Here is a 12,255-nt window from a genome sequence, read left to right as displayed (position 1 = left end):
CAGACCCCAGCATCACTAGACACAACCCTACACCCAGACACGGACACCCCGCCCAGACCAGCGAGACCCCCTTCTGAAGGCAAGTGGTGTGCACTGAGAGAACCCACGACAAGAATCACTAGACACAACCCTACACCCAGACCCCAGCATCACTAGACACAACCCTACACCCAGACACGGACACCCCGCCCAGACCAGCGAGACCCCCTTCTGAAGGCAAGTGGTGTGCACTGAGAGAACCCACGACAAGAATCACTAGACACAACCCTACACCCAGACCCCAGCATCACTAGACACAACCCTACACCCAGACCCCAGACCTCTCTCATCACTAGACACAACCCTACACCCGGACCCCAGCATCACTAGACACAACCCTACACCCAGACCCCAGCATCACTAGACACAACCCTACACCCAGACCCCAGCATCACTAGACACAACCCTACACCCAGACCCCAGCATCACTAGACACAACCCTACACCCAGACCCCAGCATCACTAGACACAACCCTACACCCAGACCCCAGCATCACTAGACACAACCCTACACCCAGACCCCAGCATCACTAGACACAACCCTACACCCAGACCCCAGCATCACTAGACACAACCCTACACCCAGACCCCAGCATCACTAGACACAACCCTACACCCAGACCCCAGCATCACTAGACACAACCCTACACCCAGACCCCAGCATCACTAGACACAACCCTACACCCAGACCCCAGCATCACTAGACACAACCCTACACCCAGACCACCCCAAGCAAACCCTGGCCATACTCTATAAAGGCCCCCCGCCCCTGCGGCAAGGACCTCAACATGACAGCAGGACATATGCCCAGGGCGTGAGCAGAGCAACATGCCCAACCCCCCACTATTACACCCACCCAAGCCCCATCCTGCAACCTAAGAGGTATGTATCAGATGCTCAACATGCTCTGCTCACACCTACTGTGATGATCCGAGGCCTAAACCACACAAAAACAACACTAGACACTATGGAACACAGTGTTTACTATCTCATCCTGGAATATACAAGGTCTGAGATCATCTGCCTTTGGCCTAAAGAGCAGGAACCCAGACTTCATCAAAGAAATTGGAAAATAAAGACATTGTCGTCCTACAAGAAACATGGTATAGAGAAGACTGTTAGCCCTCTAGGTTACAGAGAGCTGTATTAGTCTGTGGTGACCTTAATACCAGAACCAGACACCCTCAAGCCCACAGGGGGACAAACACTTAGTAAGATGGCGCCGACAGATATGGCAGCTCTGCTTCTAGCTCCTAAACAACTTTTCAGTATTTAGTTTTTTGTGTGTTATTTATTACATTTTTAGCACAGAATTGTTTTGTTTGTTCTAACATACAGCCTGAAAGAACTTTTTTATATCAGTGAGGTGGTAACTTGCCATCATTAAGACCAGGAATACAACTTTCCTGAATGGGATCCTTTGTTTGTACCCCCCAGGCAACTGAACTTATTCCAAATTCTGCTCCAAAACACCACTGGCGGAGAAGAGGTATTCAGAGTGGACTTCTAGTCTGACTCAGGAGGCGTGTACACCATCCACCGCTTCCGAGTATATTACTCACTAATGTTCAGTCTCTGGACGACAAAGTAGACGAGCTCAGGGCGAGGATCTCCTTCCAGAGAGACATCAGGGACTGTAACATACTCTGTTTTACGGGAATCATGCCTCTCTCCAGATATACTTTCCATTCAGTCAGCGGGGTTCTCCGTCCATCAGGCTGACCGAAAGAACTCTCCAGGAAAAAGAAAGGCAGGGGTGTATGTTTCACGATTAACAACTCATGGTGTGGTTGTGGTAACGTACATGAACTCAAGTCCTTTTGTTCTCTTGATCTGAATACCTCACTATCAAACGCCGGCCACATTACCTCACCGTGATGGCTCTCAAGGCAAAACACTGGACTTTGTGCAAAACTGGAAACCGTATATGTCCTGAGGCCAGGGACTTTAATAAAGAAAATCTGAAGAAACCGTTACTGAAGATCTCTCCGGTGCGTATCGAGCACTCTACTCCCCCTTCCCTGCGTGGCTACAAGGCCTCATCCTCCGTTCTGCAAATCAGATCATGCCTTCATTTTGACCCTCACGGACACTGAAGCCTCGCTTCCGGGCAAGCCATACATCTTCTTTTTCCTTTTCAAGGAAAACACAGAGCCACCGACACGGGCCACCGCCACTCATGAAGACTGTGACCTCTTATTCTCTGTGGCCAATATGAGCAAGACATTTAAGCGTGTCGACCATCGCAAGACATCTCAAGCCAGAATCCTCAGAGCATGTGCTGGCTGGTTTACGGACATACAGTATTTCATCTCATCATGACAGCCTAGTTAAGGATCATATCACCACCACTTTACCTGATACCCTAGACCCAGTACAATATGCATACCACCCCAACAGATCCACAGATGACACAATCGCCATCGCACTGCACACTGGACATTCAGAGACTTGCCCTGAAGTCACTCCTGCGTTGTCTTGGCTGTGTGCTTAGGGTCGTTGTCCTGTTGGAAGGTGAACCTTCGCCCCAGTCTGAGGTCCTGAGCGCTCTGGAGCAGGTTTTCATCAAGGACCTCTCTGTACTTTGCTCCATTCTTCTTGGCCTCAATCCTGACTAGTCTCTCAGTCCCTGCCGTTGAAAAAGGTCCCCAAAGCATGATGCTGCCACCACCATGCTTCACCATAGGGATGGTGCCAGGTTTCTTCCAGACATGACGCTTGGCATTCAGGCCAAAGAGTTCAATCTTGGTTTCATCAGACCAGAGAATATTGTTTCTCATAGTCAGAGTCCTTAGGTGCCTTTTGGCAAACTCCAAGCCCACTGTCATGTGCCTTTTACTGAGGAGTGGCCTCCGTCTGGCCTCTCTACCATAAAGGCCTGATAGGTGGAGTGCTGCAGAAATTGGTGTCCTTCTGGAAGTTTCTCCCATCTCCACAGAGGAACTCTGGAGCTCTGTCAGAGTGACCATCAGGTTCTTGGTCACCTCCCTGACCAAGGCCCTTCTCCCCCGATTGTTCAGTTTGGCCGGGCGGCCAGCTCTAGGAAGAGTCTTGGTGGTTCCAAACATCTTCCATTTAAGAATGATGGAGGCCACTGTGTGCTTCGGGACCTTCAATGCTGCAGACATTTTTTGGTACCCTTCCCCAGAACTGTGCCTCGACACAATCCTGTCTTGAACCAATACGGACAATTCCTTCAACCTCATGGCTTGGTTTTTGCTCTGACATGCACTGCCAACTGTGGGACCTTATATAGACAGGTGTGTGCCTTTCCAAATCATGTCCAATCAATTGAATTTACCACAGGTGAACTCCAATAAAGTTGTAGAAACATCTCAAGGATGATCAATGGAAACAGGATGCACCTGAGCTCAATTTCAAGTCTCATAGCAATGGGTCTGAATACTTAAGTAAATAAGGTATTTTTTATTTTATTTATTTTTTACATTTGCAAAAAAACTCTAAAGACCTGTTTTCGCTTTGCCGTTATGCGGTAGTGTGTAGATTGATGAGGAGAAAAATGTATTTAATGAATTAGAATAAGGCTGTAACATAACAAAACTAATAAACTAAACTAATAATATAGCTAACTGAAATAGCACCACTTCTACTAACACAAGGTTGTAAAGCAAATCAAATCCAAAACAAATCCAATTTTAACTCGCCTTTTTGTCCTTGTATCCTGATTCAACAGACCTTGCTGAGTCCTGTAAAGTCCTTCCTTGCTGAGTCCTGTAACGTCCTTCCTTGCCGAGTCCTGTAACGTCCTTCCTTGCTGAGTCCTGTAACGTCCTTCCTTGCTGAGTCCTGTAACGTCCTTCCTTGCTGAGTCCTGTAACGTCCTTCCTTGCTGAGTCCTGTAACGTCCTTCCTTGCTGAGTCCTGTAACGTCCTTCCTTGCTGAGTCCTGTAACGTCCTTCCTTGCAGAGTCCTGTAACGTCCTTCCTTGCTGAGTCCTGTAACCACCTTCCTTGCTGAGTCCTGTAACGTCCTTCCTTGGTGAGTCCTGTAAAGTCCTTCCTTGCTGAGTCCTGTAACGTCCTTCCTTGCTGAGTCCTGTAACGTCCTTCCTTGGTGAGTCCTGTAACGTCCTTCCTTGCTGAGTCCTGTAACGTCCTTCCTTGCTGAGTCCTGTAAAGTCCTTCCTTGGTGAGTCCTGTAACGTCCTTCCTTGCTGAGTCCTGTAACGTCCTTCCTTGCTGAGTCCTGTAACGTCCTTCCTTGCTGAGCCCTGTAACCACCTTCCTTGCTGAGTCCTGTAACGTCCTTCCTTGCTGAGTCCTGTAACGTCCTTCCTTGGTGAGTCCTGTAAAGTCCTTCCTTGCTGAGTCCTGTAACGTCCTTCCTTGGTGAGTCCTGTAACGTCCTTCCTTGCTGAGTCCTGTAACGTCCTTCCTTGATGAGTCCTGTAAAGTCCTTCCTTGCTGAGTCCTGTAACGTCCTTCCTTGCTGAGTCCTGTAAAGTCCTTCCTTGCTGAGTCCTGTAACGTCCTTCCTTGGTAAGTCATGTAAAGTCCTTCCTTGGTGAGTCCTGTAACGTCCTTCCTTGGTAAGTCATGTAAAGTTTTCTCCCTTTTCTCTCCCTGTCGCTCACTCAAACTCACACATGTGCAGTTGCAGAGAAGAAAGAAGAGATTTGCCAATTACACCCATTTATAACACGGTGTTGCAGGAATGATATGACAGACACATAAGACTGCCAAGCTGTCCTCAATTGGGTGAACCTCTGTACGGGACAACGTCCAGGATTATGGAGCGGTGTGTTATAAAAAGTTGATTGAATATTACAACATGTATTAGGATCAGTGTTGTACTCCAGTCCGGTCTCGAGATGACATATTGAGTGTCTCGGTCCAGTCCGGTCTCGAGGCGACATATTGAGTGTCTCGGTCCAGTCCGGTCTCGAGACGACATATTGAGTGTCTCGGTCCAGTCCGGTCTCGAGGCGACATATTGAGTGTCTCGGTCCAGTCCGGTCTCGAGGCGACATATTGAGTGTCTCGGTCCAGTCCGGTCTCGAGGCGACATATTGAGTGTCTCGGTCCAGTCCGGTCTCGAGATGACATATTGAGTGTCTCGGTCCAGTCCGGTCTCGAGGCGACATATTGAGTGTCTCGGTCCAGTCCGGTCTCGAGGCGACATATTGAGTATCTCGGTCTTGTCTTGGTGGCAGATACAGTTGTACATTTGTCTTGTGGACTAGTAATTTCTCGCCAGACCAGAGGAGTAAAAAAAAACTCTGAATTATCCATTTCCATTCGGTCAGCGCAGAAAACCGCTTCACCAGGTCAAATATATACACTCCTTTCTTGAAAAATGAATAGAGTATCTTTACAGCCTTAATATCTATTATAGACATGTTAGTACAGTGGGGCGGCAGCATAGCCTAGTGGTTAGAGAGTTGGGCTAGTAACCGAAAGGTTGCAAGATCGAATCCCCGAGCTGACAAGGTACAAAATCTGTTGTTCTGCCCATGAACAAGGCAGTTAACCCACTGTTCTTAGGCTGTCATTGAAAATAAGAATTTGTTCTTAACTGACTTGCCTAGTTAAGTAAAGGTAAAATAAAAAAACAGTGGTGAACCTATAGACCTTCAGTGGTGAACCAGTGGTGAACCTATAGACCTTCAGTGGTGAACCAGTGGTGAACCTATAGAGCTTCAGTGGTGAACCAATACTTCAGTGTAACAGGTTGGTGATTCTGAAAGGCCAGCAACCGTAATACCAGGTTACTCATGTAGGAAAGAGCACTTTATAACGTAGTGGAGGGTATAAGCAGGTATAAACCATATACCCACTTTTTCTTCAGTGGATAGATGTAATAAACAAAGTTTTCAATATCCAACTTTATCCTCTGCAATACTTTTTACAGTACACTCTTAGACCAAAAAGTTGCTATCTAGAACCTAAAATGGTTATTTCAACTATCCCCATAGGAGAACCCTTTGAAGAACCCTGTTTGGTTCCAAGTAGAAACCTTTTGGGTTCTGTGTAGCGCACCTTCTACAGAGTATTCTACGTGGAAACCAAAAGGATTCTACGTGGAACCAAAAGGGTTCTACGTGGAACCAAAAGGATTCTACGTGGAAACCAAAAGGATTCTACGTGGAAACCAAAATGATTCTACGTGGAACCAAAATGATTCTATGTGGAACTAAAAACTCTTCTCTCTGGATCCAAAAAAGGCTCTTCTATGCTCTTACTTGCACGTCCTCATCTGCACATCTATAACTCCAGTGTAAATTTGCTAAAATTGTAATTACTTTGCCCCTATTGGCCTATTTATTGCCTTACCTCCTTACTTCATTTGCACACACTGTATACAGATTTTTGTACTGTGTTATTAACTGTATGTTTTGTTTATTCCATGTGTAACTCAGTGTTGTTGTTTTTTGTACAACTGCTTTGCTTTATCTTGGCCAGGTCGCAGTTGTAAACGAGAACTTGTTCTCAATTAGCCTACCTGGTTAAATAAAGGACTTGTTCTCTACTAGCCTACCTGGTTAAATAAAGGACTTGTTCTCAACTAGCCTACCTGGTTAAATAAAGGACTTGTTCTCAACTGGCCTACCTGGTTAAATAAAGGACTTGTTCTCAACTGGCCTACCTGGTTAAATAAAGGACTTGTTCTCAACTGGCCTACCTGGTTAAATAAAGGACTTGTTCTCAACTGGCCTACCTGGTTAAATAAAGGACTTGTTCTCAACTGGCCTACCTGGTTAAATAAAGGACTTGTTCTGAACTGGCCTACCTGGTTAAATAAAGGACTTGTTCTCAACTGGCCTACCTGGTTAAATAAAGGACTTGTTCTCTACTAGCCTACCTGGTTAAATAAAGGACTTGTTCTCAACTAGCCTACCTGGTTAAATAAAGGACTTGTTCTCAACTGGCCTACCTGGTTAAATAAAGGACTTGTTCTCAACTGGCCTACCTGGTTAAATAAAGGACTTGTTCTCAACTGGCCTACCTGGTTAAATAAAGGACTTGTTCTCAACTGGCCTACCTGGTTAAATAAAGGACTTGTTCTCAACTGGCCTACCTGGTTAAATAAAGGACTTGTTCTGAACTGGCCTACCTGGTTAAATAAAGGACTTGTTCTCAACTGGCCTACCTGGTTAAATAAAGGACTTGTTCTCAACTGGCCTACCTGGTTAAATAAAGGACTTGTTCTCAACTGGCCTACCTGGTTAAATAAAGGACTTGTTCTCAACTGGCCTACCTGGTTAAATAAAGGACTTGTTCTCAACTGGCCTACCTGGTTAAATAAAGGACTTGTTCTCTACTAGCCTACCTGGTTAAATAAAGGACTTGTTCTCAACTAGCCTACCTGGTTAAATAAAGGACTTGTTCTCAACTGGCCTACCTGGTTAAATAAAGGACTTGTTCTCAACTGGCCTACCTGGTTAAATAAAGGACTTGTTCTCAACTGGCCTACCTGGTTAAATAAAGGACTTGTTCTCAACTGGCCTACCTGGTTAAATAAAGGACTTGTTCTCAACTGGCCTACCTGGTTAAATAAAGGACTTGTTCTGAACTGGCCTACCTGGTTAAATAAAGGACTTGTTCTCAACTGGCCTACCTGGTTAAATAAAGGACTTGTTCTCTACTAGCCTACCTGGTTAAATAAAGGTGAAATAACATAAAATACACCTGAAGAACCCTTTTTTCTGAGAGTTGGTAATAATCTGTAGTCAGGTGGTCATTAGCAGGTAATGATGAGGTCTTAACTATGACCAGTAGGCTACACAATATAACACATTATATAGAGGCAGTGGTGTAAAGTACTTAAGTAAAAAAATACTTTAAAGTACTACTTAAGTAGTTTTTGGGGGAATCTGTACTTTACCATTTACATTTTTGACAACTTTTACTTTACTACATTCCTCAATAAAATAATGTACTTTTTACTCCATACATTTTCCCTGACACCTAAAAGTAATCGTTACATTTTGAATGCTTAGCAGGTCAGGAAAATGGTCCAATTTAAGCATTTAAAGAGAAAATCCCTGGTCATCCCTACTGCCTCTGATCTGAAGGACTCACTAAACAGAGAACATCCCTGGTCATCCCTACTGCCTCTGATCTGGAGGACTCACTAAACAGAGAACATCCCTGGTCATCCCTACTGCCTCTGATCTGAAGGACTCACTAAACAGAGAACATCCCTGGTCATCCCTACTGCCTCTGATCTGGAGGACTCACTAAACAGAGAACATCCCTGGTCATCCCTACTGCCTCTGATCCGGAGGACTCACTAAACAGAGAACATCCCTGGTCATCCCTACTGCCTCTGATCTGGAGGACTCACTAAACAGAGAACATCCCTGGTCATCCCTACTGCCTCTGATCTGGAGGACTCACTAAACAGAGAACATCCCTGGTCATCCCTACTGCCTCTGATCTGGAGGACTCACTAAACAGAGAACATCCCTGGTCATCTCTACTGCCTCTGATCTGGAGGACTCACTAAACACAAATGCTTCATTTGTAAATGATATTGGAGTGTTGGACTCTAAACACCATCATAGCGTTTAGAGGCTAGAGAGAGGAAACACCATCATAGTGTTTAGAGGCTAGAGAGAGGAAACACCATCATAGTGTTGGGCTAGAGGGGCCCTCAGCGAGAGGCAGGAGAGGAACACCATCATAGTGTTTAGAGGCTAGAGAGAGGAAACACCATCATAGTGTTTAGAGGCTAGAGAGAGGAAACACCATCATAGTGTTGGGCTGAGAGAGGACCCTCTAGTGAGAGGCTAGAGAGAGGAAACACCATCATAGTGTTTAGAGGCTAGAGAGAGGAAACACCATCATAGTGTTTAGAGGCTAGAGAGAGGAAACACCATCATAGTGTTTAGAGGCTAGAGAGGAAACACCATCATAGCGTTTAGAGGCTAGAGAGAGGAAACACCATCATAGTGTTTAGAGGCTAGAGAGAGGAAACACCATCATAGTGTTTGGGCTAGAGGGCCCTCAGGAGAGGCAGGAGGAACACCATCATAGTGTTTAGAGGCTAGAGAGAGGACCCCGGAGAGGCAGGGGGCCCATCATAGTGTTTAGAGGCTAGAGAGGAAACACCATCATAGTGTTTAGAGGCTAGAGAGAGGAAACACCATCATAGTGTTTAGAGGCTAGAGAGAGGAAACACCATCATAGTGTTTAGAGGCTAGAGAGAGGAAACACCATCATAGTGTTTAGAGGCTAGAGAGGAAACACCATCATAGTGTTTAGAGGCTAGAGAGAGGAAACACCATCATAGTGTTTAGAGGCTAGAGAGAGGAAACACCATCATAGCGTTTAGAGGCTAGAGAGAGGAAACACCATCATAGTGTTTAGAGGCTAGAGAGAGGAAACACCATCATAGTGTTTAGAGGGCTAGAGAGGAAACACCATCATAGTGTTTAGAGGCTAGAGAGGAAACACCATCATAGCGTTTAGAGGCTAGAGAGAGGAAACACCATCATAGTGTTTAGAGGCTAGAGAGGAAACACCATCATAGTGTTTAGAGGCTAGAGAGGAAACACCATCATAGTGTTTAGAGGCTAGAGAGGAAACACCATCATAGTGTTTAGAGGCTAGAGAGGAAACACCATCATAGTGTTTAGAGGCTAGAGAGGAAACACCATCATAGTGTTTAGAGGCTAGAGAGGAAACACCATCATAGTGTTTAGAGGCTAGAGAGGAAACACCATCATAGTGTTTAGAGGCTAGAGAGAGGAAACACCATCATAGTGTTTAGAGGCTAGAGAGAGGAAACACCATCATAGTGTTTAGAGGCTAGAGAGGAAACACCATCATAGTGTTTAGAGGCTAGAGAGAGGAAACACCATCATAGTGTTTAGAGGCTAGAGAGAGGAAACACCATCATAGCGTTTAGAGGCTAGAGAGAGGAAACACCATCATAGCGTTTAGAGGCTAGAGAGAGGAAACACCATCATAGTGTTTAGAGGCTAGAGAGAGGAAACACCATCATAGCGTTTAGAGGCTAGAGAGGAAACACCATCATAGTGTTTAGAGGCTAGAGAGAGGAAACACCATCATAGTGTTTAGAGGCTAGAGAGAGGAAACACCATCATAGTGTTTAGAGGCTAGAGAGAGGAAACACCATCATAGTGTTTAGAGGCTAGAGAGAGGAAACACCATCATAGTGTTTAGAGGCTAGAGAGAGGAAACACCATCATAGTGTTTAGAGGCTAGAGAGGAAACACCATCATAGTGTTTAGAGGCTAGAGAGAGGAAACAGCATCATAGCGTTTAGAGGCTAGAGAGGAAACACCATCATAGCGTTTAGAGGCTAGAGAGGAAACACCATCATAGCGTTTAGAGGCTAGAGAGGAAACACCATCATAGTGTTTAGAGGCTAGAGAGAGGAAACACCATCATAGTGTTTAGAGGCTAGAGAGAGGAAACACCATCATAGTGTTTAGAGGCTAGAGAGGAAACACCATCATAGTGTTTAGAGGCTAGAGAGAGGAAACACCATCATAGTGTTTAGAGGCTAGAGAGGAAACACCATCATAGCGTTTAGAGGCTAGAGAGAGGAAACACCATCATAGTGTTTAGAGGCTAGAGAGAGGAAACACCATCATAGCGTTTAGAGGCTAGAGAGAGGAAACACCATCATAGTGTTTAGAGGCTAGAGAGGAAACACCATCATAGTGTTTAGAGGCTAGAGAGGAAACACCATCATAGTGTTTAGAGGCTAGAGAGAGGAAACACCATCATAGTGTTTAGAGGCTAGAGAGAGGAAACACCATCATAGTGTTTAGAGGCTAGAGAGAGGAAACACCATCATAGTGTTTAGAGGCTAGAGAGAGACTAAACAACCATTTCCTGTTGTGCTCCCATTTCCTGGCAAGGTGAGTAAGTGGTGTTACAACACAAATGTAATGTTTCAAAACGTCCCAGGATGATGTGTTTCAATACTCCAGCAAAGTTCACGTTTTCTCTCCTTCAGCTCCGTTGAAAATTAGTGTTTTGGTTGTTACCAAGCACTTCATTTCAACATTATAATACAATAACATGTTAAATGGGGTTTCGGGGGAAACCGACATATATACACATATACATATATGTATATATATTAGATAAAGATTACAGACATTTTTCTGAGACAAGAGGCGCCATTTCAGTTACAATCTGTATTTTTTTTTTTAAATAGTTGCAATCATTAGCAGAAAGAAAGAGAGGCCCTTATCAATCTGCCAACACCCCTGGACCCAACACGATATGCTCGCGTTCCGTATGAACGTTGGTGACATGAAAAATAGCAATTTACTTTCTTCACACTGTATTCGTGTTCATAAATTTAGGATATCTTCACGTCATAAGCCAAAGGTAAACAAATAACAACAACAACAACAAAATATGTAAACAAAACAACAGCATGTGAAACTGAACTCACTCATCGTCCGCTATTTGTTTCCCGTTGATGAGGTTCCTGCCAGTCGGAGCGTAGTCCCAGTTTATCTCTTGGATTCCAACGTAATACACCCTCTCCCGTCCCCGTCCTTCTCCCACCGGCAGCCCGGCGAGCAGCAGCAGCAGCAGTGCCGGGAACAGTGTCCTAAAGCCGAACATTGCTACTGCTTCTGTCCCGTTGGTTGAGCGGGGCTTTTTTTTGGTGTGTGAGTGGTTGGGGATTTCTGGATCAAGTGTTCGAGATAGAGAGACAGAGAGAAAACGTCCACATGCGCGGAGAATCGGGAAACACAGAGCTTATGAGACTCCGCTTGAGAAAGAGAACAGTCCCGCTATTCAGCTGAGTGTGTGTGTGTGTGTGAGACGAGACTCTGGCGCCGGAGTCCTCTCTGTCTGCTGATAGTTGATAGGCTACGGGATCCTTAGTGGCCAGTCTGGTCTCATAGACTAGACGTAACATATTAATTAAATCCGGGACACTGAATTTAGATTTTTTGGTTTGGTTACATAAAACAGAAGTTTAAGTAAGGCAAGTAATGTATTATTTATTTTTACCACCACGAAACTAGTTGAAATCGATAATCTAACCATGTCAAACATGAGGAAGTTGATCACAGTACATTTTTTTACTTTTAAAACTCGGACAAAACAGTGATGCTAGTTCTAGGTCCCAAGAAACAAAGAGACCTGCTGTTGGATCTGAAAATTCATCTTGATGGTTGTACTGTCGTCTCAAATAAAACTGTGAAGGACCTCGGCATTACTCGGCAGTGTAGCCTAGTGGTTAGAGCGTTGGAC

The 12,255-nt window shown here is 44.9% G+C and overlaps 1 protein-coding gene across 1 annotated transcript in view; it reads right to left on the bottom strand.

The window, feature by feature from the left end:
• The window catches only part of LOC145858920 (ferroxidase HEPHL1-like), a 13,551-nt gene extending 1,689 nt beyond the window's left edge, over positions 1-11,862 (bottom strand). Inside the window, exon 1 of the mRNA XM_082957594.1 lies at positions 11,441-11,862. Within this exon, the coding sequence (XP_082813720.1) occupies positions 11,441-11,616 (176 nt within the window). The 5' untranslated portion in view covers positions 11,617-11,862. The remainder of the gene's footprint in view (positions 1-11,440) is intronic.
• Positions 11,863-12,255: the final 393 nt, after the last annotated feature.

Source organism: Salmo salar, chromosome 11 (assembly GCF_965601325.2).
Source record: "Salmo salar chromosome 11, fSalSal1, whole genome shotgun sequence".
Lineage (NCBI taxonomy): Eukaryota > Metazoa > Chordata > Actinopteri > Salmoniformes > Salmonidae > Salmo > Salmo salar.
This window is presented reverse-complemented; position numbering and strand designations above follow the sequence as displayed.